General features: G+C 40.2%; 2 protein-coding genes across 30 annotated transcripts in view; one reads left to right on the top strand and one right to left on the bottom strand.

Annotated features, from left to right (window-relative positions):
• Window positions 1-27091, bottom strand: part of LOC123839207 (cleavage and polyadenylation specificity factor subunit 7-like) — a 129125-nt gene that overhangs the window by 7708 nt on the left and 94326 nt on the right. The gene's annotated exons all lie outside the window — the stretch shown is intronic.
• CHN1 (chimerin 1) overlaps window positions 1-27091 on the top strand; it is a 225779-nt gene that overhangs the window by 185098 nt on the left and 13590 nt on the right. For all 23 annotated transcript variants that reach the window (XR_010410189.1, XR_010410190.1, XM_064586703.1 and 20 more), the window contains one exon: window positions 16594-16678. Coding sequence is in view for 21 of the 23 variants with exons in the window: in XM_064586703.1 (XP_064442773.1) it covers window positions 16594-16678 (85 nt within the window). In the remaining 2 variants the exon portion in view is untranslated. The remainder of the gene's footprint in view (window positions 1-16593; window positions 16679-27091) is intronic.

Here is a 27091-nt window from a genome sequence, read left to right as displayed (position 1 = left end):
GTATCCAAAATATATAAGGAACTCATACAACTCACTAGCAAAAAGCAGCCTGATTTAAAAACAGGCAAAGGTGGGACGCCTGGGTGGCTCACTCGTTAAGCGTCTGCCTTCAGCTCAGGTCATGATCCCAGCGTCCTGGGATTGAGCCCACATCGGGCTCCCTCCTCAAGGGGAAGCCTGCTTCTCCCTCTCCCACTGCTTGTGTTCCCTCTCTTGCTGGGTCTCTTTCTGTCAAATAAATAAAAACAGGCAAAGGACCTGAGAATAGTCATTTCTCAAAAGATACACAAATGGCCAATAGGTCAGTGGAAAGATGCTCAACATCACAAATGATCAGGGAAAGGCAAATCAAAACCACGATGTCACCTCACACCTGTTAGAATGGCTAGTATAAATAAGGCAAAAGATGGCCAGTGTTGGTGAGGATGTGGAGAAAGGAACCCCTGTACATTGTTGCTGTGAATGTAAATAGATATAGCCATTATGAAAAACAGTATGGAGGTTCCTCAAAAAATTAAAAACTACCTTATGATCTAGCAATAGGTTGCCTTTCCACTCTGCTGATTGTCTCCTTTGCTATGCAGAAGATTTATCATTAAATGTAGTCCCAATTGTCTATTTTTGCTTATGCAGTTTTAAAATTTGGAGAGATTTGGAAGTTTGTCTTTCTCACTAGGAGACTGTCAATAGTGCACTATTTGTTTTATTTAATTAAAAAGCAAATAAAAGAGAACCTCAGGCCAGCCTTGAAATTAAAATATAGGGTTGTCACTTTTTTTTTTGAGAGAGAGACAGTGCACGTACACGAGTGAGGGGAGGGGCAGAGGGAGGGAGAGAGAAATCCAAACAGGTTCCGTGCTCAGCACAGAGCCCAACATGGGACTCCCATTCATCTCATGAGCCTGAGATCATGACCTGAGCTGAAATCAAGAGTCAGACACCCAACTGACTGAGCCACTCAGGCGCTCCTAGGATTGTCACTTTTAAACATCTGGGCTTTCTTACCAGAACTGATTCTGATTCTTATTCCCAACCAATATCCTAATGTGAGACCCTCTGACAAACAACTACATCTAACATTGTATTGATTATTTCTCACATTTATAATCATCCTGATATGTTTTAGAAAATTTGGTATCACCTCACACCTGTCAGGATGGCTAGAATCAATAAGATAAAAAACAAGTGTTGGCGAGGATGTGGAGAAAAAGGAACCCTTGTGCACTGTTTGTGGGAATGTAAATTGATGTAACCATATTGGTAAACACTATGGAGTTTCCTCAAAAGATTAAAAACAGAACTGCTGTACAATTCAGTATTTCCACTTCTAGGTACTTATCCAAAGAAAATGAAAACACTAATTCAGAAAGACCTATTCATCCCGTGATGCATGCAGCAATCTTTACAATAGCGAAGATACGGAAGCAACCTAAATATCTACCAAAAAATAGATGGCTAAAGAAGATGTGGGGTGGTGTGTGTGTGTGTGTGTGTGTGTGTGTGTGTGTGAAATAGAATATTAGCCATAAAAAAATGAAATCTTGCCATTGGCAATAACATGGGTGAACCTAGAGGGTGTTATGCTAAGTCAGTCAGAGAAACACATACTATATGATTTCATTATATATGGAATTTAAAATCAAAACAGCTCTTTTCCATGGCACCTCAGAAGCAGTAGGCTGTTTTAGGATGAAGCTGAACTTTTCTTTCTCAGTTACTGGCTGCTGATGCTCTGGGTGAACAGGAAGAATCAGTGGCAATGACAAACAAGGCTTCCCTGTGAAGCAGGGTGTCTTGATCCATGGCTGTGCCCACCTGCTGCTGAGCAAGGACCGTTCCTGCTACAAACCGAGGAGGACTGGAGAAAGAGTGCAGATCTGTTTGGGGTTGCATTGTGGACGCCAATCTCAGTGTTCTCAACTTGGTCATTGTTTAAAAAAAAAAAAAAAAAAAGGATATTCCTGGACTCACTGATACTACCGTGCCTCGTCACCTGGGGTCCAAAAGAGCTAGCAGAATCCACAAACTTTTCAGTCTCTCAGAAGATGATGGTGTCCGCCAGTATGTTGTGAGAAAGCCCCTAAACAAAGAAGGTAAGAGACCTAGAACCGAAGCACCCACAATTCTGTGTCTTGTTACTGCATGTGTTCTACCACACAAATGTTGGCATACTGCTCTGAAGAAACAGCATACTAGGAAAAATAAGGAAGAGGCTACAGAACATGCTAAACTTGGCCAAGAGAATGAAGGAGGCCAAAGAAAAACTCGGGGAACAGATTGCCAAGAGACAGAGGCTGTCCTCTCGGAGGTAGAAAGCTCTAGTTCTGAGGCCAGTCAACAATGAGATTTTCTAAAAGTCACAAAGAAGATCAGACATCAAAAAATAAAGTTAAATGAACAAATGGAACTGAAGCAAACTCATAGATACAAAGAACAAGCTGAGGATTGCTACAGGGTAGAGCAGTGGCGAGGATGAACAAAATAGGTAAAGGCAGTTAAGAGGTACAGTCTTCCAGGTATAAATGAGACATGGGGATGAACTGTGCCACATAGGAAATCTAGCCAATAGTCTTGTCACAATTTTGTATAGTGGCAGATGGCAACTAGACTTTAATATATACAAATACCGAATCACTATGTTGTATACCTAGAACTGATACAACATCGTATGTCGGTTATTCTTCAATTTAAAAATAAATGCCATCTCCAAAATTTATCTCAAAGTAGAGAATCGGCCTGGCATGTGACTCCCATTGCAATAACAAGATAAGGATATAAGCCCATAGGAAGAACACCCCTTCCACATAATATGTCACCTCTACCACAGTTCTTTTAATACTTTATGTGTCCACATAATAATCGCACCTTCAAGGATGAGTTTTTCACACGTTAGGGACACACTGGTATGTTAAAGGCAATTTTTTGTAGTCACTTGTATCATATATCCCTACTCAATTGAGTCTTAATTGTATTAATTGCTTATTTTGTAATCTAATAGCATACCTATTGTAATATTTTAGATCTCTAATTTTTAAACCTTGTTTAATTCACAAATTACACTGTCCTACTTCATCTTCTTTGTGACCTACCATGTCACCATTCCTCGGAGGAAAGTCTTTCTTAGGAGTGAAGTTTATCATGGCTTTAATAAGATAGTGAAAGCATATGACTGAAGAATATGTACATAACCTCTTACCCAGTTACTGTCCATATTGCCAAGTTCGCTATATCTCAGTACACTTACAGTCAGCATTAGGCAGCATTCATTATTCTTATGTAATAGTACATTATACAAAAATATAATTGCCTTCATTAAAGAACCCAAGGGACAGAGAGTAGAGATACAGGCATAAGTGGAATATAGGTCTAGGAAAAAAATTTTTTTAAGTGAAGAGAATACACAAAAATATTGATTTTTCTTTCTTAAATATTTTATCAAGTACTGCTAGCATCTGAGAGACCACTACAAAATATTTTTCTAATAAAGCTCATACCAGTAGTGTTTTTGTTTTTTCAGGTTTTTTAACCCCTCTTCTTAAATTATCTTAACATTCTTCTGGTTGCAAAATAGGGAAAGCTAGAAAGGAAAGGGGAAATAGCCCAGTGATGTTACACTTCCAAGGAACATCATCAACTACTCATTTAAAAAATATTTTTATATTCTTTGGGGAGCAAAAATAGAGCTGGGTGCATTTTTTAAGTATTATGCAAAAAAAGTATTAAAACAAAAGAATATATTCATTTTTAGGTCATGGATGTCTGACGACTCTTGTTGTATTAGGTGATATCCTTCAGTCTGTTGTATGAGAAATGACATGTTTTGGCTAGTTATGTGAATGGATTTGCCCAAATCAGTCCCAGCATGTTCACTCTTTCCCATTTATAGAACTCCCTTTGTCTGGAGCTCTAGCCTTATATGTGCCACACCCAGATCACTGCTCGTGGCTCTGCCTAATGAGCTTGCATAGTACCCATGTTCATAAAGAAAAGGTCCATCTCTAGGAAGCATGCGATTTTGTTTTGATGGTCGCTAGTATAGTTCATTACTCCACATTTGAACCACATTGCTTCAGTGTGTCTTTTTAAAACTCTCTTTGGAACCCATGATTGATATTTACCATTTGATGGAACAGTTGAAGACTTTCCATCGCAAGTGTCAGAAAGCCCAGCTCATGCTTGCTAAGGTAAAAAGGGAATTTATTGGCTCACATAGGAAAAGTCTGCCGGTGGTTGGTATCCTTTGCCTAAGGGGCTTAAAATGGCACCAGAACCCTATCTTCTAGCTCTGTCTTCATTTGCAGCCTTCCTCTGGGTGACAAGATGGCCTGCAGAGGCTCCAGCTCTAAATAGTCTCTGATTCTAGTCAGCTCAAAATGAGACTGAACAAAAAAGTCTGGGCCTGGCAGGCATTTGCCCAATTATCTTATATGCCCATCTCTGAACCAGTAACTCAACTCCTAGGCAGGAGAATGGAATGTGCTGTTTGGCTTAGAGCAAGGTCATATACTCTCTCCTGGAACTGGGGATGGGGTCAGTTCCATAAAATTCATATGAATTGAAAATTGGTACCCAACGAGAAGACATTTATTCTGTGTAGCTAAAAAAATAAATGCCCACAATATTAAATGACAAAATGATGTCACTAATTCAAGATCCTAGTATACAACCTACTGAATACAACAGTGTCAATGTAACACTTTTCTAGGAGAGACATGTTCATAGAGCATGATGACATAAGAATCCTCAAGAAGTTCAGCCTCTATAAGGGATACTGAGAATTACTGATTAATTTTGCACATGTAGAAACTAAAGCCCAGAAGTCCTAGATTCAAGCTCACCTGAAAGATCAGTTTTAGAAATAAGAATATAATCTGGACTTCCACTTCTAGCCATGATGGAGGAACTAGATTTACCTTTCCATCTTAAACAATTAACCAGAAAAATATATATATAAAACCACACTCAGATATTGAACAGGTAGTACAGTACTGTGATACCTGGAAAAAAGGAATACAATAAGAGGAGTCTTAAGATTGTTTTCATTTACTGCTTGGAGGCAGGTTCTTGGCCACAACACATGGAGGGAGAATCTAAAGAGAATCCATTGGTCTAGCTGAGTTGAAGACATAGATTGGAGTTTGATGAGGCAAAGCAGCTAAAATTTGTAGGGCAGTGTCCCTGTGGGGACGGAGCTGTACACAGAGCTCTGGGGATGTGCACAGTGGTCTTCTTGACTCTTAGAGCAAGTACTTATCTATGTATGCATGAATGGAGCCTATTAAAAAAAAAAAGCACACACACCAGAAAGCAATAGGCTGAACAATTACTGAAATTCACTCAGGGTTGAGAATAGTTTTTGCCCTCCAGTAGGAGTAGAAAAATGTGATAATATATTGAGGCATTGTTTAAAAGTCCTCAAAAGGATATCATCTTGGTAGCATGACTAAATCAGCAATAGACTAAATGCTGCAGTGAGGAAAGAAATTGAAGCTATTTGAAATAACCTAAGTGGAATCTCTAGAGAGAGATTGAAAATATATCTGAAATGGGGGCACCTGGCTGGGTCAGTCAGTGGAGCATGATCTCAGGATTGTGAGCCCCATGTTGGGTGTAGAGATTATTTAAAAATAAAATCTTTAAAATCTTGGAAAGTAATGAAAAATACATTGCGTAATATTAATGGCATATTAGGCATCAAAGAAGGAAAGATTTGTGAACCAGAAGACACAACTATAGAAAACATCCAAAATGAAGGGCAGAAAGGTTAAAAAAAAAAAAAAATTAACATAGCATCAGTGACCAGTGGGGGACCATATCAAGCAATCTAGCTTAGAAGTGTAATTGGAGTCAGAAGGAGCAATGGTGAGGGGCCAAGGAACAGTACAATTATTTGAAGATCTAATGATCCAAAAATTTGTAATTTTGATGAAAACCCACAGATCCAAGAAGTATAATGAGCTACAAATAGAAAAAAATATATATATATGAAGAAAACCCCATGGCATATCATAATCAAATGGCTAAAAACCAGTACTAAAGAGAAAATCTTAGGAGTAGCCAGAGAGGAGAAAACCAGGTTATGGGAAAGAAAAATTTTATTCCTAAAGTGGTACTTTACCTCAGCCTGGAAGGAAGTTGTTCATCCCTCACATATGACATCAGAATGTGTGGAGGACATATTTAGGATCCAGAAATTATTTCTCTTGAATTTTATTTTCATATTCCAGCTTCGGAATGTGTTTATAATTTTATGGCTTTATAGGATCTTAAATGTGCACACTCATGCACAGAAACACAATGTACATTTTTTTTTAAAAGAGAATTGATTTTTACAGTTTTCTTTATTAACATCTATAAAGTTTATTTCAGTGTAAGGAAAATATGTCAAAGGAAGAAACAAATTATTTTTCTTTGTCACTGGTACACTCACACATTGTAGAAAGTTTTTTAAAAGGCAGAGGGGGAGAAGGGGAAGAGAATACATTTTACATAGAGATGAAAAATACAACAGAGTTCTCATCAGAAACTATGCAAGACAACAGAGTGACATCTTCAAAGTACTCAATGACAACTAAAAAAAAGCCTTTCAAAAATGAAGACAAAATGTTTTTTTTTTTTTTTAAACAAAAAAAAGCTGAGTGAATTCATCACCAGGAGACCTATACTACAAGAATGTTAAAGGAAGTTCTCCAGACAAAAGGAAAATAATACCAGATGAAAATTTAGATCTATACAAAAGAATAAAGAATGCCAGAAATGGTAAACACGTGGATAAGTCTAAAAGATGTTTTTTTCTGGGCGCCTGGGTGGCTCAGTCGTTAAGCGTCTGCCTTCAGCTCAGGCCATGATCCCAGGGTCCTGGGATCAAGTCCCGCATCGGGCTCCCTGCTCAGCGGGAAGCCTGCTTCTCCCTCTCCCCTTTCCCCTGCTTGTGTTCCCTCTCTCGCTATGTCTCTCTCTGTCAAATAAATAAATAAAAAATCTTTTAAAAAAAATGTTTTTTTCTTTCATGGTAGTGAATATTTAACTGACTAAAGCAAAAAAAATAGTAATATTACATAGTTTATACAAGTATATGACAACGCTAGCATAATGTACAGGGTGAAGGAAGCCTACTGTCATAAGATTCTTATATACATGAAGTGGTATAGTTATAAGCTAATAGACAAAAGGGATTCATAAAAATATGCAATTTATTCAAAAGTATGGAAGAAGAGAGAAAAAGGAACAAAAGAGCAAACAAAGTATATAGAAAACAAAACCAAGATGATAGATTTTAAACCCAATCATATTGATAGTTACCTTAAATGGAAACGACCCAAACACTCCACTAAAAGGCAAAGGTTGTCAGATTGGATAAAAAAGCAAGATCCAACTATATGCTATCCACAGAAACCCATTTTAAATATAAAGACCCAGAGAAGTCCAAAGAAAAAGATATGCCATGGAGACGACAATTCAAAGGAAAATAGAGTGGCTATATATATATATAAAATATAGTGGTTTTCAGAACAAGTAATATTAATGGGAGTAGTAGGAATATTAATGGGAGTAACATAATTTAAAATTTATATTCACCTAATAACAGGTTCAAAATACATAAAGCAACAACTAAAAAGTGAAATAGATCTGCAATTGTTGATGGAGATGTCCACACTTGTTTCTCAGTGACAGAACGGACAAATAGAACATTAATAATGAGATGGAAGACTTGAACAACAGTGTCAACCAGTTTGGCCTAACTGATATTTATAGAAGTATTCTACTCAGCAACAGAACGCATGTACTATTCAAGTGAACATGGAACATTAACCAAGATAGACAGTATTCTGGCCCAGAAAACAAGTGTCAGTAAATGTAAATGGACTGAAATCATACAAAGCATATCCTTGTACCACAACAGAATTAAATTCAAAATAACACATGCCTGAAAAATTTCCCACACATTTAGAAAGTAAACAACTTACTGCTAAATAACTCGTGGATTAAAGAAGACATCAGAAAATACTTTGAACTGAAGAAAACTACCAACATATCAAAATTTGTGGAATACAGCTAAAATAGTGCTTATGGTGAAATCTTTACCACTAAATGCTTATTTTAGGAAAGAAAGTCTTAAATCAATGAGTTAAGCTTCCACCTAAAACTAGAAAAAGATGTAATTAAACCAAGTAATGGAAGGAAATATTAAAGATAAGAGCAGTAATCAGTGAAATAGAAGAAAGTAGAGAAAATCTGAATCTCTTTCGCTAGAGCTTTAAAAAGGGTTTTAGCTACGTAGTTTAATAATTTCTTGTGCATTTTATTCTAACCTTTTTCCTGGTATATTATAGAAACACTTCCATTCATAATGTATGCTAACAGTAAACTTCAGATGACATTCTGACAACTAAGCCAAAGAGAAATTGAAACCTGGTTATGTGGAACTATACATTAGTACAATACTGCCTTCAAGGAATTGTGGATCATAAGATTATGTGGACTGGTCTGAGGGTTGTCTCTTGGTATTCAGTTTACCTGGCTATAATGTGTGTATAGAGATTATCTGTCAATCAGCTATGGATTGTACAGTGGTTTTTATTGCACATCCAAGTATGATTCATTCATTTTCCTATCATACCTTCATAACACAACTTTAGGAGATTGATATTTTGAAGTACTGATTCACTGTGTTGATTTTTTATGACTGACACTTGAAAGCAAACTTATTAATCCAAGTAATAAAACTAAACTTTCAACATGAAATGTTTCAGGTTATGGCATTTGACAGTGTTAAACTTTAACCATGATTCAGTTTAAAGGTAAAGTTCTCATTAAAGCTCCTATGGGGGGGAGAGGGGGGAAGAAATTTGCTTCTGAAACTTAAGTCTAAACATTAAAATCATGGGTTTTCTAGTACTTTAAACACTCATATTTTGAAACAAAGTATTTTTAAATTACTGGTTTTATTTTTTCATATCTATTTTTATATTATTTACTATACAGTCTGTACCTTGTAACTTAATAAAAGTAAATAAATAAATGGAATCCCTGGAAAACTTTGCTGTTTCAGAGTTCTTGAACTTTGAAACTACTGCCTGATTCCTAGGTTTCAAATTGATGGCTGTGTTAGTAGCTACTCTGGCAGCTGAGAACAGAACACAGACCCAAGAAACTGCGCGTGTGTGTTCTAGCATGAATATGGTTGTGTGTGATTCTAAGTTCACTTGGTCTACACCACAGTTAACTCAGCTGTAGTTTTAGAGATATTTCTCCCTCACTGAGATAGTGTTCATTTGGGAGGTGGGGTAGAGAAAGGTGGATCATGAAGCAAGCCATAAAGAAATGTAAACTCTCTGAATAAGGCCTGCATAGAATTGGAGGAAATAGACTGTATGAGTGTGGAATTGGTAAGAATCCCTTATTTGTACATGTTTACTTAAGGTGTCATTTTATATACCAATCAATAAAAACCATTTTTATAATATTTTGTATGTGGAAGAACTACCTTATTATATTGCCCTATTGTTGCCCGACTAATTAAGACTAGTATTAAAGTCTGGCAGTTATTAAACCAGCATTTTCCTACTGTTATTTTTCATATTCAAGGAGACATCATTTATTAATGGTCTGGCCAATGTAGGTCTTGCAGACTTCTGTGGTATCTCACAGTTTTTTCATCTTTGAAACCTTAGGTCACTGATTTTCTGTCATTTGTCATCCTCTCCAAAAGGGTACTTCTGACTGTGTTAACTATTGTGAGGTTAAGTGTAGCCTCACAGAGCCCCCGTGAGCCTTCCCCTGTACCGTCTTCCTCGATAGCAGGGAGCTGGAGAAGCTGTTCACAGCTGGGCCCCTTCCCCCATGGTCCCAGGCCTCCATGCAGTGCCCCATTCAGCCTGCTGGGGGCACCACATGGGGCGACGGGTGTGCCCCTCCTTCAGTTCCAGGCACTATTTCTGCAGGTGTTTTGTGCACTCCTTCCACCTTCCCTGCTGTGGGCACTACAGTACACATTCCTTCTGTCAGGACAAGAAGCGTAGGACAGCTAACGGGAGGTCAGTGCGGTCAGTGCTGGGGCCTTAACCGTAGCCAGGCCTCACTGTCAGAAATCTTCAAGAATTTTGAAGACACTAGTCGAGTCATTTTGACTGGATTTAACTAATAAAAGGACAAGACGGTATTGCCTTGATACTAAAGATACTATTTTGAGTACCTGCTCCCCACTGCTTTTTGTAGGGAACCCCTACACAATTTTATATATTTGTTGTTGCTAATGATAATAGCCAACATTATGCATTCTTTGCTCATGACTTAATAGTATAAAGCAAACTACATTAACTGAGGTGGCAAATCAGGCCCAACATTCTAAATTTCAAATATTTGGGATCGCAATTAAGGCATCTTGGTGAGACTAAAATTGTTACATAAGAGTACAATCTGGTTGCCCGAAAGATAAAAACGGGGAGAAAAAAGGAGCAAAAACCTTTCCTGCCCAGCTGCCTCTCTACCTACATTGCTTTTCGTTTTGATTTGGATCATCACCCAGTACCAGGCTGCAGAGCTGACTCACCAGAGCCTCCCAAATGTCAGTCCTCTTCCCCCAAAGCAAAATTTCATTTCCCCAAATGTGTGTGTGTCCGTGTGCGTGTGTGTTTTAAGTAGGCTCCATGCTGGGCGTGGAGCCCAACACGGGCTTGAACTCACAACCCTGAGGTCAAGACCTGAGCTGAGATCAAGAGTCAAATGCTTATCTGACTGAGCCCCCCAGGCGCCCCTCCCCGAATGTTTTTATCGCCTCCAGTGTAGTTTACATTTGCAGCAGGCTTTGCAGACATGCTCCTTGGCTGTTTGCATTCATGCTTATTTCTAGAGGGAGTGTTATGGCTTGGAAGGGACAATGAGGATAGGCTGAAATTTTCTTTCTCTTCCCAACGCATAGATTTATTTTCCTCTCCTTTTATTACTGACATTCAAACTGAAGATGGGAATGTCAGAAGCATGATGAGAAGATGTTCTGGCTTACAGAAGCCAGGGTTTGGGGCGATATCACAGTAGGCCCAGTGGCGAAGAGCTTCGGTGTTTACCCAGGTCAGTGCCCGGGAGACATGTGGCCCTCAGCCTTTGCCACAAGGGCCCCTCACTAACCCATTCACTTCCCTCCCTGTGTGTCCTCAGCCTGGTTCTGACCAGCGCCTTCTCTGTGATAGACTTTTGGGATCTGTTAAGTAACTCAGTCTTTCATCTCTGTTCCTCAGTGATGTCCGTGATGTTAACATGAAGGAAGTTGTTCACAGGTGGAAAGCAATCTCAAATGTCATGGTAATAAAGCTGTCTTCTTTCCAGTTGTAAAAAAGGACCTTAAAACTAGTTGCAGTGCCCTTTGTTCATGAAGGTATAATTCATGCTGTGTACTCTGTCGCTTTCATTTGTCAAGATGTACCAGAGGTTTGGAGGTGGCCTAGAAAAAAACCTGTGGCCAATTTACAAGGTTGCTTTTCTCAGGACCATCCTTGACCTCCCTGATAATGTTACACACTGAAGCTGCTTGCTCTCTTGGATTATCTTACCAAAACACCCTCCCCAAAGGGATCCCTTTTTTTGGGGGGGGGGAGGGTAAATTGATCAAGTGATTTGTTCAGATAAACTCTAAGGAAGAAATAGTGCTGGTCAGTTTCCCACCTTATAAAGCCAGCATAGGTCACTAAGGTCACACAGGAAACAGCAGAAACAGACTGTAAGAAACAATAACTAAAGATTAGTGGATGTCATAGAATTAAGTAAGATACTACTAACACCTCATTCATCTGAAGACCACTGTCCTCACTACCCATCAGCCTCAACTATAAGAAACACAGACAAGAAGCCAGAAGTTTGTGTTTTTCTTTTAAAAGGCCTTCAAAAGGAATATAGATGACATATGTTCTTGATTTACATCCAGTGCTAGCAAGTTCTCTGAGATGACCTCATCTGGATCTAAGAATCAGTGAGTGGGAAAAGGGACAAGGGAGTACGGAAGAAGGACAAAGAGCTGACATGACAGCCTTGGAGAATAAGAAACAGGAAAAGTAAAACACAAACTTTTGAAAACATAAAAAATTTGGACCCATTTAGAATTAAAATCCTATGGAAAATGTCACTAATGATTATCCGCCAGTTGTTTTTGTTGTAAAGACATCAGTAATTCTGAACCCCAAATGCTGACCAGCGGCTGCCCCCTAAGAAGGTCTCTACTATGTTATAGGGCATTCCAGGCAAAAGTTGCCAACTGTTATAATGTGGGGCCTCAGGCCAAGCCCTGGACCCCTGGACCCCTTGAGAACTGCTCCAAGCCTGTTGTCTTCCACATTCCACCCCAGAATCCTCCTAAGCAGAAAAATTCCCTAAAGTGCAACTTTTGACCTTTTAGTTATTATATTTTGAATGCGCATTACATTCTGATTTAGTCATTTTAAAGACAGGTATTCAGAATATACCCATATCTATTAAACAGAATGATCTGCGGGTATCCATGCCCTAGAGCTTTGTGTGCAGGAACAGCACCCTATTTCCATCGTGCTGGAAGGAACAGCTCTCCAGTTGTCCTGCTTGAAGTTGCATGATTTGTGTGATTAATTTTTAAAGATATCTTTTTCTGAATTGGTAAAATATATGATATAAACATCACGGATTATGTAAAACTGCACATAAAATAAAACATTCAGATAAAGCACTTTTATAAAGTATTTGTTGGGGCACCTGGATGGCTCAGTTGGTTAAACAACTGCCTTCGGCTCAGGTCATGATCCCAGAGTCCTGGGATCAAGTCCCGCATCAGGCTCCCGGCTCATCAGGAAGCCTGCTTCTCCCTCTGACCCTCTCCCCTGTCATGCTGTTTCTCTCTCTCTCTCAAATAAATAAAATCTTAAATAAAAATAAAAAAGTATTTACTTTTTCTTTAATGCACTTGACATTTATTGTGTGACTTTAGTGTCATCCCAGAAAGAAACTTGCTTTCACGTCCAGCATCCCTTCTCTGAATCTCTGGCCAGTTCCAGTTCCTATCCCCCCCTTTCCCGCAAACTCCTCATTTGCTTAGTACCTGAACTTCCATCGTTAATGCAGAGACTCTAGATAGTGAATTCCCTTAGCCTTCTGGCCTCCAGGCCCCATGACTCCTGATAGCCATCTGCTCCCCTCCTTCCCTTTTTCCAACTCAGGGAATGGGGAAAATAATGCTCTTATTCAAAGCTAATCCCTCTGCCCTGGATCCTGTCTCCATTTGCCATCTTCAGGAACTTTACTCCATTAGTTACCCACTCTTTCCCAGAAGTCTGCAATCTGCCATTCCCCTCCCTCCTCACTTCGAAACCTGTTCTGCTTTTGTTCCCCCTGCTGATGCGCTCTTCCCCTCTCCTGTGCCTCGGATTCAGTTGGTTACCAAGGCCTGTTGATTCTGCCTCCTACATAACTCCTTTACCCCTTCCTCCGTCACCGCTGCCTGAGTTCCAGCCCACACCATCTGTTACCTGGACTCCTGCCATACATAACCTCCTACCTAATCTGTCTTCCGCCAGCCTTGCCTGCCTGTGTCACTCACCTTAAAAATCTTCAGTGGCCCTGCATTGTTCATTGGGCAAAGTATGAATCTGTAGGCATGGAAAAGAGAGGCCCTGTCTGTCTCTCTTGGCTCTTGCCATGTGGTCATCGCCACCTGTGCCCATGCTGAACTTCCTTATGACTCTCTAAACATCCCACTGTTTGGCTCAAGCCACGAACTTTTGATTTCCTTGGAACAATCAAGGAATTTTCCTAATGCACCCCCTCCAACACACATACACTCCAGTCCTGCCCCACAGGTCACCTGGCTGACCCATCTCTTGGGGTGCATCTTAAGCCTGCACAGTGCCCCTCCCCCACCTTCCCATGCACTTCTCAGGCACTTTCTCTGGAGCATTTTCACACTGTATTTAATGGGAGAAACCTACAGTGAATTCCTTGAGCCAGCATCCTTTTTATCTCTTTGTGTTTGTCATTACCTAAAAAATGCTCATGCATGAATAAAAATGACCACTGAATGAAGTCTCTGTTTTGATGTCCTCTAGGGGAATAAAAAAAGACAAAAAAGGCTACAATATTCCATTTTTACAAATAGAGTCCATTGTCGAGCCATAGAGGTCACAAAACAAAATTTAAGAATTATGAATTATGAAGATTCAAAAGGGAATCCAGTTAAACCCTGTTACACAAGTAGACATTTAGTAAGCTTCCGGTGCTTCAGTCCCCTTTCTAGAACCGTTTCCTGGAGAGCTGTATAAGCTACCTTCCAAGTGGTTTAAACAAAGAGAAAACCACGCAGCAGTCCCACATGGCTCCGGACACCTTTATAAAGCACCGTCCAAGAGGGAAATGTATAAATAACCATTTCCTAGAGATTGCATTCTGATCTCACATGTGATGCTTCAGTCAGAGCGCCAGCCTGCTCGGACCGTTCAAATCCTTCCTTATTTGTCAGATGAAGAAACGTCCCAAGATTTCCCAGATGCCACACTCACTGCTGCTGTTTGGAAGGCGGGGCAGGGACTTGGTTCTGTCATAACCTCTCAGTACGAAGTGCTGTCTGCCACGAGCCCGGTTGTAAGTTACCTCACATCATCTACTCTGTTTTTGCTCTCCCACATGGAACTTTAAGATCCTTTATCATGAGATACCTGGCAGGTACAAGACTGGGACTTACTTCCTAGTCTATGCTTCTAGTCCATTCCTATTAACCTCACCAAGTCAAGGGATACTGGAGTATCCGAGATCTGGCACCATCTGAGCCAGCGGGTATCCCAAAGACGTTCCCTAAAACTAACGTCATGCTTCTATAGCTATTTCATGATTACATAACTTTTTTTTATACAAGTCAGCGCTTGTTTCACTCATTCCCCTCAAAGCAAAGCAAGACTGCATACTTTATCCAGTTTTATTCACTCAGGCGAACACAAACACAAAGACATCACAGACTATCTGAATGTTGATCTGGGCTCTGCTTTAGAAACTCTAGGAAATGCTTTCAATTTACAGGCACTGAGCATCAATAACAATCCGGAAGCAACTGTGTCTGCATTCCTGATGCTTTTCCATAGAAGACACAGAAGAGATTATGGCCTTCTTTTCAAAATCAACACATTTTGTACTCAAGCTCCCTTGGCAGTGACCAGAGTCACAAGCACATACCTCCTTGGAAGGAACCAACACCAGGTTATCCATGACAGCCTTATTTAGCCAGTATTAGTATTCTGAATCCTGACATACCTTTTCTCATTGATCTTAGTAATATGGGTTGTTGTTGTTTTTTTTTTCATTTTAACATCTCTGGAATTGGGATTTCTCTTATAATCAATGGTTTGTCATAATTTACTTGGCTTGGTTTTTCTAAATGGAGTATATGCATCTTACGTTCATTATAAGTCTTGTGTTCAATAGCATCTTAAGTTTGAAAAAATAAGTTATATATTATCTTAAAAATCATTTACCTATTTGATACATAAAAAGAACAGTAGCAAAAATGACCATCTTAATGGCGAATTTCATTATTTGCAGTAGCTGTTTTGGCAGATATTTATGTTGGAGCCAAACCGCCACACTTTGTGATTTTCACTCTGACTGTTTTCTGCAGGAGGAAATCATACATATAAGAAATTTTCTCAGGTAAATGTACCTTGATACACAGATCAGTGACTTCCTGGTTCCCTCTCCCTTTTTATTTCTTGGGTGTGTTTTCAGCCAATATTTGCTCAGAAATTTTTTTTTTTTCCTTAGAAGTCTCAAAGTATGATAATATTCCAGATTTTTTCTTTTTTTCTTTAATATTGGGGTTTGGATTCCTTGCTTCTCTTTTCTAGTAATACTTTTTCATCTGAGTTAAGCTAGAATGGCTTCTCTTTCCTATACAGAAAAGTCTAGAGGTATCTTAGTGTTTGAATCCTCTCTTTGGGGATTCCTTTCTTAGGGATAAAGGAATCAAATGCAGTAAAACGTTTTTGAGGCTGGAATGATTCATGCATAATTACTACACTCAAATAGGGTTTCTGATTAACTGTAGCTTCTGCAGTTTCTAAAATATATTCATTCCCTGAACTAACACATTAAGTATCAAATGGTTTTGAACAGAAATTGGCCCTTTCTGATGATTCACTTGTGACCAGTCACCAAGTATCACCTTCACCATCTGTGGTCACAGAAGGTAGGTCATCCAACAAAATCCTGACGGGAGCCAGACATACCCTTCGCCACTCCTTCTCCTCCTCCATGCCATAGCACTCAGAAAATGCCAGTATTTATGTAACTCAGAGATGAGGCTTACAGCTGGAGGGGACGAGTTGGAAAACCACTGTAGAAATTGTTTTGCAAAGTAAATCACAGAATATTGGTTTGATGTATCACCATTTATGAAACAGAGGAAATCGAGCTCTGGCAGAAATTTTAACTGCTTGTCAGTTCCACTCAACCAAGGTTTTTCTAAATGTAGCCATACCGCGCCTCTTCGGTACTAACTATGGTTTGTATTTCAGTGCTTTGACAGAAAACAATCTCCTCGTCCGTGTGTTTTCCCCTCTGGCCACTCTGTCACTCACTACTCTTTTTCAGGTCCATACATTCAGAGGGCCACACTGGTGTGAATACTGTGCCAACTTCATGTGGGGTCTCATTGCTCAGGGAGTGAAATGTGCAGGTAAGAGCTCTTCCCTTTTTGCTTTATTGAGTTACGAAGTTAGAAGGAATAAGTTATAAGATTTGCTGTTATGCATATACAATGGGCTGGATCCTGGTTTGCCCTTAACACACATGCAGTAGGCTAGATTCACAGACAGCCACTTTGGAAATTGGCAGTTTATCTGCCCTTAACCTTCTTGTACTTAGTGGGCAGCAGACTAGGGATCTGGTATTAGTCCATTAAAAAGAAAGAAGTCGGCCTGTTCAAAAAGTCTGATAAAAGGAGATAAAAGTAAGGCAGTTATATTTAACTCTTGCCTTTGATGTTACAGTAACTAAATTTATAAAAATGATTTTTTTAAAGCAGTGTACAGGGACCTATGATTGTTGCCTTGGAAACTGAATTTTAAAGATAACTTGTTAAGCTGGATTGTCCTTACTACATTTTTTGCAAAATCAAATTGAAGCTTTAAAAATCTGTGAATTTATCTTCAAAGATGGTTACCAAATTCTGAAAAACCACTTAGTAATATTTTGTTTGTGACATTTTGAATTCTTGAATATGCCAAATCCTTTTTATAAAATACGACCATAGTAGTTTTAGATTATAAATTTAGAAACTTTGAAGATTTACATATAAAGAAATAACCAACTCTGGGATTTATTGAAATGCTTTATGAAAATAAGTTATTCGTATCATGTGAAATTCATTTGTCTAAAACAACTATACCAAAAACTAGCCATTTATTCAAGCTACTCTAAATTCTGACGTAGGCTTAAAAATAAACATTTAAATTACAGTGTTTGGTCAAAGACATTTCTTTCTGCTATTTAAATTGTAAACCTAAAAAATACATTCTTACATGTCTCTTAGCATGGAGCTTAACACTTAAAAATGTATACTAAAAGTAAAATATTTCAAAATGGTAACTGGAGTAATTCAAGTTTATCGCTAAAAACCCACAATTCTTTTGTGGCATGATTTAAAAAAATTTTTAATTCTAGTATAATTAGCATACACGTATCCTATAGTTTCAGGTGTACAGTATAGTGATTCAGCAATTCTACACATTCCGAAGTGCTCATCGCACTAAGTGTACTATAAGGACCCTCCTGCTCTGCCATCTTCCCCAGAAGACCCCTGCAGCATGATTTTCTTTTTTTTAAGATTTTATTGATTTATTTATCTGGGGAGGAGTGGAGGGAGACAGAATTTCAAGCAGACTCTATGCCCGCCAAGTGCAGAGTCTGACACGGGGCTCGAGCTTATGACCCTGAGATCATGACCTGAGTTGAAATCAAGAGTCACTCAATGGACTGAGCCACCCAGGTGCCCCCACGCCCCACTCCATGGCATGATTTTTAGCGGAATATTTTTGTTGCCCATTATGTGCAGAAATTTCTAGGGTCTGATTTTTCTTACTTCTAAACTGCATTTTTTTTAAAAGGTACAATATGAATTGCACATTAATGTTCCAAGTCCTTCTTTCAGTTATTATTCCCTTAGCATCACTAAGGCATGATAAGGTTCCAGGCATACATCATTAGCCCAATCCATTCAAGGACCTCCCTGTCACACACAGGGATAAGAATTCCCCATGTGTTGACTTTGAACCGTGCAGAGGTATCTATCAAAGAGTGTCTCAGCTCAGATTGTCAGTCTGACTCCTCCATCATCCTAGAGGGATGACAAGCCCATTTGCAAGTCTCTGTCCGGAGAATAAATGAGGATAATCTTGTCAGTCCCCAGCTGGTGGTTACCGAGTCAGGATGAGATTAAGAAGGCTGTGGGCGTAAGCCTTTGAACTGGAGGGGAACACACTGGAACCTCAAGTACTGGTAAAGTAATGTTAAGACCATCTACACTGTGGGTTTTCAAAGGTAAATGGGGTGCTCTTTCCAGAGCACAGATCACCTGCTTAAGGAATGTGGGTCTCAATCAGCATGTTTTGCCTTTATGACACAGCCAGACCGGCCAAGACCTTGCAACAGTTTCTTAAACACTTTGTGTCACTAACTTAAAAGCTTTTCTTTTACTGGAGTAATGATGTGTATCACTTAAGTTTTGAAATATGAAGCCCATCTACATAAGAGTTCTGAGTTTGCTATGTTAGCAGAGAATTGGTACGGGTATGGATAATCTTTGACAATATGCTACAATCCCAAATCACGTTTGAAAGAAATGCTTTGGAACCTTTATGATAGTAATAATATGAGGGAAAAGGAAAGAGAAAGTGATTTGTCCCCTCCCACAGCTATCCGCCTTCATTGCCTCCACAGCTTGTTGCACAACTGTGCAGGAATTGAAAGAAAAGCCTTGAAATTTTTCGTTTTTATGCCTTGTCCGTAAAAGCATTATATTCTATGTGATTTGAACCACATTAATGTATAAGGACAAGTCAACTCATTTTTTTAAATGTGAAGGTTGGCATTTGAATTAGTTCTGTTTTCTCTGACAACGAATACTTAGATCTGAAATGGCTCATCCTGACCTTTGAGCCTTCCACTTTAAAACAGAACGCGAAGAATTAAGACTATAAAGAGAGAGAACTGTGGTAGGTTGAACAATGGGCTCCCTAAAGAAGTCCACTTGCTAATCCCTGGAACCTGTGAATATGTTACCTTTAATGGCAAAAGGGACTGTGTGATTAAAGTTAAGGGTTTGAGATGGGGAGATTACCTTTGATTATTGGGGTGGACCCAGTATAATCACAGTCACGGGGGTCCCTACAAGAAAGAGGCAGAGTCTGAAAAAAAAAAAAAAAAAAGGGACAGAAGCAGGGGTCAGAAAAGGGAGGAGATGCTATACCACTGGCTTTGGAGAGGGAGGAAGGGGCCAGGAGCCGAGGAAGGCGGGCAGCCTCTAGAAGCTGGAAAAGGGGGAAGAGGAACACATCCTCCCCTGGTGCCTCCAGAAGGGGCACGGGCCTGCTAGCACCTTGATGGCCACCTAGGGAAACTGATTTTGGACTTCTGTGCCCCAGAACTAGGGCATCAACTCCTAATGTTGTAAGCCACTGAGTTTGTGGTCATTTGTCCCCGCACCGCTAGGGAACTAAGCGCACTAGCCACTAGCCACTCAGCATCCTACTTCCAAAGGCAGAGGGCAGGCTAGCTGCCTACCAGAGAGGAGATGTGTTTATCTGCTGTTGATCCTAAGACAGCTTGCTTCGTTCTGCCGTCTTGTTTCAAAATCCACCAAGGCAGAAGAGAGCTCGTCAGGAATTTTTCAGGGAGCGTTTCCCACAAGCCTCAGTTTTGTATCTCCCCACCCCCTCTACTTTTTGTTGTTAAACATCATGTGAAGTGTTGGGTGGTGTTCCAGTCACCAGCCTGGCAGAGTTACTGTCGGAAGCAGACGGAATCCAGCTAGTAAGAGGCAAGCTGTCCCTTCCGCCCCGCAAGCTCTAGGCCAGCTGCTAAGCTCGCTGCCACCAAAAGGGGCCACGGAGGGCCAGTCAGTGCGGACGCGGCCTTTGTGACACCAGCCACCAGATTCCGGAGCAGGCATGACACATCCTCTTCATCTACCAACGTCTCCCTCCCTCGAAACTGCTTGAAAGAGTACAAGGAGGGTGCAGGGGGGCATGGAACTACAGCTCGGGAGTGGGGCTCTGACCAAAATATTTATGAGCACAACAGGTAGTTTTTAACAGCAAAGTTCAGAGGAGCCTCATTCAGACAAAATAGTTTCCCCAAACTATTTGTCCTTTCTCTACGAAATGTAAGTTTGTAAGTTAAAATAACCTATTGTTATATAATCATGGAGACTGCCAAACACCCCTCCCATCAAAAAGACCATTATTCCACCAGCATTCCGGAGTTGTTTTCAGGTTAGCCTTGCCAGAATAGTCTAAGAATTAAGCCAGATAATAATTGTAAATCACACATCCATTTGGTATTGGCCATTCAAGTGACTCTTTTTCCAGTGTGTCATTAGCATTGCTGTTACTTACACACACACACACACACACACACACACGGGAACGGGAGCAGTTTTTTCCTAATAATAAAAGCATATTCATTGCTTAAAGTATACAAGGTCTTAGCTTTTTTAGGTTGAAGAGAAGGAGTGGAAGTAATATTTTAATTACTGCTTTGATTGTACCTAAAAAGTTATGTTTGTCCTTTTTTTGGTTAAAGATCATATTTATTCATTTATCTGAGAGAGCGAGCGAGCATGGGGGGTGGTGCAGAGGGGGAAGGAGAGGGAGGGAGAATCTCGAGCAGACTCGGTGCTGAGCACAGAGCCCCACACAGGGCTTAGTCTCACTACCCTGAGATCATGACCTGAGCCGAACCCAAGAGCCACATGCTTAACCAACCGAGCCACCCAGGTGTCCTTATAAATTACCAGTGAAAAATTGATTAGACTTGCTTAGAAGTTTCATGTAGCAGTATTTTCATAAATATCCCAAAGAACAAGTTACTCTTTTTAATTTTGCTTATGAAAGTAATGACTTCTGATACATATTAGAATTGGGCTATTCCCACTTTTCCTGGATGGGGATTCAGGGAGGGGGGACATCTAAGGTACATGTTTTAGAATAAAACTTTCATTCACAATTATTTAAAATATGAACACTCATGGGGCACCTGGCTGGCGTGGTTGGTAGAGCATGTGACTCTTGATCTCGGGGTTGTGAGTCCAAGCCCCACGTTGGGTATAGAGAGTACTTAAAAAAAAATCTTTTAGGGCGCCTGGGTGGCTCAGTTGGTTAAGCGACTGCCTTCGGCTCAGGTCATGATCCTGGAGTCCCGGGATTGAGTCCCGCATCGGGCTCTCTGCTCGGCAGGGAGTCTGCTTCTCCCTCTGACCCTCTCCCTCTCATGCTCTCTCTCTCTCATTCTCTCAAATAAATAAATAAAATCTTTTTAAAAAAAAAATCTTTTAAAAAAATAAATAAAATATGAACACTCAAAGAATAAGCAATTATCTTTTCTTTCAAAACACACATTAACATTACCCCTTAAGGGCGCCTGGGTGGCTCAGTTGGTTAAGCGACTGCCTTCAGCTCAGGTCATGATCCTGGAGTCCCGGGATCAAGTCCCATATCGGGCTCCCTGCTTGGCGGGGAGTCTGCTTCTCCCTCTGACCTCCCCCCCCCCCATGCTCTCTCTCTTTCTAATAAATAAATAAATAAATCTTAAAAAAAAAAAAAGTACCCCTTAAAGGCTTAATCAATAAAATGTAAATAATACCACCTTTTTTCCAAAAGATAGATTTTTGGGCTTTCTAGATATGAAACATGTTTTTTAGGGAAATCAAGCCCCAGGAAATCTGAAATCTGAGAGTAGCTTAAAGTCAGTAGTTTAAGTAATAGAAACATTAATAAAGGACAGAATAAAATGCGATTTGAGCTTTTTCATGTTTCCTTTCATACGGTTTAGTCCATGCTTATTAACTTGAAGGATTAGGAGGGGGAAATGTGCTTCAATTGTAGCATAAAAATAACCTACTAAACCAAGAGATGCAACAAATGAAATGATCTTCTGTGGACTTTTGTTGTTGTTTATAGTATAGAGCTTCCTTGGGAGAAATGGAACGATAGAGGAGTTATATGATGATAATAAATAAGTATGAAAACCAAATAAAGTCTTAATGGCAAGCTGAAATATTGATGTATGGCTAGTCCCTGCAGGAGCGATTTTCAGAGCGAGCTCAGAGCCGGTATATTGCACCGTGAACTTAAGGGTATAAAGATGCTTTATTTTTATGACTTTGCCCTATCCTTTGTCTGAAGGACTTCATATCCAATGCTGCCAAAAATTTATTTCTAAAATTGAGCAGAATATGTTGTCCCATAGTTCAATCTTATTCAAATGAAAGAATATCAGTTTAGAAAACATTTCCATCTTCCTTAATTCCTAAATCTGAGCTCAGTCATCACTTTACCCACTTTTCACTGAGTCACAAATAATCCTAGGAGCCTAATGTTTAAAGTGGTAGGTAACTGCAATTATTGAAAGTAAAAAAGTTAGTATTAATATCAGACCACTAGTGCCATTCACAGGTTTTGATTATGTGTCAAAATTTTACTGGTTTGCTTTGTAGTGGTTTTCCATATGGAATTTATACATAGGGAAAGAATATGACAAAAACAAGAATATAATGGGTAGCTTCTATCACTGCTTTTTAAAGGTCCTTGCCAATGATTTCACTCATATGTGGAATTTAGGAAATAAACGAGCCAAGGGGAAGAAAAGAGAGAGACAAACCAAGAAACAGATTGTTACCAACAGAGAACAAACTGATGGTCACCAGAGGGGAGTTTGGTGGGCGGATGGGTGAAGTAGGTGATGGGGATAAGGGAGGACACTTGTGATGAGCACAGGGTCACGTATGGAAGTGTTGAATCACTACATTGTACATATGAAACTCATACTGTATGTTAACTGGAATTAAAATAAAAACAAAAAAATAAAAGTACACAGATATAAAAAAAGTCCTTGCCAAATCATATATATATAAAACAGTAAAATATAGCAATGTCTTTTAAACTCAAGAATATACAACAAATAATGGGTACAATAAACATTACTGAATAAGAGGCTGAAACTAGCAAATTCATCTTCAGGGCTGAAAACCATAACTCAGAGTATGTGATATACTGCTAGTGAAGAGTGGCATGCATCACTTGGTGGGAAGAGCACAAGCTGGGAATCCGGAGGCCAAGGCTACATCACAGTTCTAGCACTTTCTGGCTGAGTAATCTGAACAAGTCATTTAGCCTCTTGGAGCTTTATTGCCTCTGTCTGTAAGGTAAAGGCACTGGGATAGGCTGTCACCAACAGCCCTTTCCAACTGGATCTGTCACTTCTTTGTATACACTTAAAGTATGAGACACGTTAATTTGAAATTATGAAGCTTTGCTTTTATACATTTAAAATACTGTGTAGGAGTTCTTCTGGTTCTGGATGAGATGAATAAATAGGTTTCATTTTATTCTTCACAATATTAGTAACAAAAGACCCTGTACAAAATCTATACATCAACTATGAGAAGACTCTGAAAATGGAGAAAAGCAGGCAGGCCAACCCAAGGAACCCAGCAGCAAGTTGCCTGGTGGTTGGGGGTTGGCTTTTTTCCTCCCTCCCATGTACCCCCAGCCTGGGCACGGGAGAAGCCCACAACCCATCAGTGCCAACAAGCACAGACAAAAACATAATCCACAGAAAAGCCTGCTCTTCCTAGCCAAAGCCCTGGGAAAATGTAGCCCAGCCAGCCAAACCGTTCCATCCTTCCTGCTGTCCTCCAGGTGAGCGTCATGAACAAGGCACAATGCTGCCGCCGCCGCCACAGTCTATGGGCAGAACCCGGTTTCGCCCCACCCTGTAGTCCCCAGGGTGCGCCTCTGCCCTGGGAGTGAGCGGAGCCCTGTCATTCCGCACTGTCTCACAGGAAGAAAGTGGTATCCCTCCTGGCTGAGCCTGTGGGTGGCACCTGGACTTCCATCCCTACCACGTAATAGAAAAAGCACCCTCTCAGCCCAAGTCTGGGTGGAGCCCTGTCTTCCTGCTGACCTGCAGTAATGGGGCCGTTGAGACCAGGAGCATTAACTTGTCTTTCACTTGTACCCTATAGTACCATGCGGCTCGGCATTCCTTCTCAACCGGGTTTCTGGGCAAACCCTGGCTTCCATCCTCACCCTGCAGTAACTAGGAGGTGGTCCTCTCCTTCTCCAGGATGTGGGGTACAGGGCGCCTGGGTGGCTCAGTTGATTAAGCGTCGGCCTTCGGCTCATGGTCCCAGGGTCCTGGGATCGAGCCCCGCATCAGGCTCCCTGCTCCGCGGGAAGCCTGCTTCTCCCTCTCCCGCTCCCCATGCTTGTGTTCCCTCTCTCGCTCTCTCTCTCTCTGTTGAAAAATATCTTAAAAAAAAAAAAAAGTGGGGTACAGTCCTGCCATTTGGGTAACATACAAGTAGGGTGGGCAGAAGAGCACTTCAGTAGCACTACAAAGGCTTTGTAAACTAGGTTGATATGTGAACCATGGCCTACAGAGGTGAACTAGGACGTGCATTCTAAATCTCAACAGGTTAACTGCCGGCTAAAAGGGAAATTTTCAATAGGAGCCAGAGTCTTCTTGTAACACTCAAAAATATCCACGATTCAATTCAAAATTATACTTCATACTGAGAAGCAGGAAAATCTCAACTCAGACGAGAAAAGACGATCAACAGGTGCCGATACTGACATGACCTAGATGCTAGAATTCTCAGACAAGGAAAGCAGCTACCATAATACTGCTCCAGCAAGCAATTATAAACACTCTTGAGACAAATGAAAAATAGGAATTAGAAAATGAAGATAAAAATAAGCAGAGGGTGCCTGGGTGGCTCAGTTGGTTAGGCGACTGCCTTCGGCTCAGGTCGTGATCCTGGAGTCCCTGGATCAAGTCCCACATCGGGCTCCCTGCTCGGCGGGGAGTCTGCTTCTCCCTCTGACCCTCCCCCCTCTCATGTACTCGCTCTCTCTCATTCTCTCTCTCTCAAATAAATAAATAAAATCTTAAAAAAAAATAAGCAGAAATTTTAGAACTGAAAATTTTATTAACAATAAAGTCACCAGACCGATGGGCTCAATAGCAGAATGGAGGTGACAAAGGAAGGAATTGGTGAACCTGAAGATAGATCAATAGACATTATCCAACTCAAACAAGAGAAAGAAAGTAAATTTTGAAAAGTGACCTGAGCCTCAGAGACCTGTAGCAGAATAGCCAAAGATTTAACATTTGTGTTGTTGGAGCCCCAGAAAAGGATAGAGGCCGAAAAAATATTTGAAAAACGAGTGGCTGAAAACTCCCTAGATTTGGTAAAAGCCAAGAAAAATGAAGTACCTATTTGGAGACACTTTTATGTAAATGAAATGTATTAGAACAGTAAAGATGAGGAAGCAGCTATAGCCCCAGTCATCAAGGTCCTGTCACATTCACATGTGACAAACAACTGGCTCAGAGTTCCACTTAGCTTCTGCCCGTAAGCTGATTAGGACAATACCATGTAATGGACCCTGGGGTGCTGCATAGAAAAGGCCTCTCAAAAGTTTCTTTTGGGGCCCCTGGGTGGCTCAGGTGGTTAAGCAGCTGCCTTCGGCTCAGGTCATGATCCCAGGGTCCTGGGATCGAGCCCCGCATCGGGCTCCCTGCTCGGCGGGGAGCCTGCTTCTCCCTCTCCCTCTGCCTACTTGTTCTCTCTCTGTCAAATAAATAAAGTCTTAAAAAAAAAAAAAAAGTTTCTTCTTGATAATGACAACAGCATAGTCCTGGTAAACACTTCTAACCTACTACACATAAGAAATTGCATATATTAATATTAAAGCCTCACATGAACATAATGGATAGATAATAAATACTATTATTATTCCTATTTTACATAACTGAGGCACAGGAAAGGTAACTCACTCGAAATCGCACCGCTAATAGATGATAGAGCTAATTCAAAGTTACAGAAGTTTTGGAAACGTTAAAATGTTCAGGGGAAACAAGGTCTTTTACGTGGACATTTTGCCATTGATATGCCTTATGATTGAATCAGAAATTTTATCTGTAGCTAATAGACATATAAAGAGGAATTGGGGGTCTGGGTGATGTAGTCATTTGGACATTGTCTAAGTATACAGAATGCTGTTGGGTCATTTCCTCCCATAGTATAGATCAAGCTCTGTGCTCTGGAAGCCCATTTCTGTATTCAAGGAAGCAACTGCTATTCTTTAGTGATGATAATGTTGGGCATTGTTGGCACTGGCCATGCCATCTCCAGTGCTGTTCTCCTACACACATGTGTGCAAAGACTCACTGCCCTCGACACCTAGCTTGTCTGCACATGGGAGGTGCTCGCTACATAGGAATTCCTCCCTTTGAGTCACACAGGCCTTACGTACTCATTGCAAGTTGGCAGTGTCTACATGGTTAATGAAAGAATGATTCCATTTATAAATTTTGGCCAATGTTCCTTATCTCTGTTTATTGTTACTGCTGTATAGAACTAGACCGCAGCTTTACCAAGTCATTATTACAATGATAATCACCAACATTTGCTGAAAGAGCAAGCAAAACTAAAGCTTGCCCAGTGACCACAAGCAGTGGTCATGGACTTGTAGGATTTTCAAATTGTTTCGTTAAGGCCTGGATATAATTGAATCAGATTTACAAGGGGTCAACATCAAGTTCTTATGAAAAACATCAAATGGGTTATGTTTTTAAAAACATAAAGATGACATTTATTTTAGTTAAATTATTCAGCGATGGTTTAACACTCTTCACTCTAATTTAGCAAAATATTTGAATTCCTCTCGGTCCCTTCTAAAATTCCGTTGCTCTCTTCTTGTTGAAAATCAAGTATCTCCTAACATTAACTTGAAGATGTTTGAGTTCTAGCATCTGAGAAGTTGTAAAATTATAAAGCGAAGGACACACTTCAGGAGAGGCAACA

This window comes from Mirounga angustirostris, unplaced genomic scaffold, assembly GCF_029215605.1.
Source record: "Mirounga angustirostris isolate CCGP_5_RB_7025 unplaced genomic scaffold, mMirAng1.0.hap1 SCAF_3, whole genome shotgun sequence".
NCBI lineage: Eukaryota > Metazoa > Chordata > Mammalia > Carnivora > Phocidae > Mirounga > Mirounga angustirostris.
This window is presented reverse-complemented; position numbering and strand designations above follow the sequence as displayed.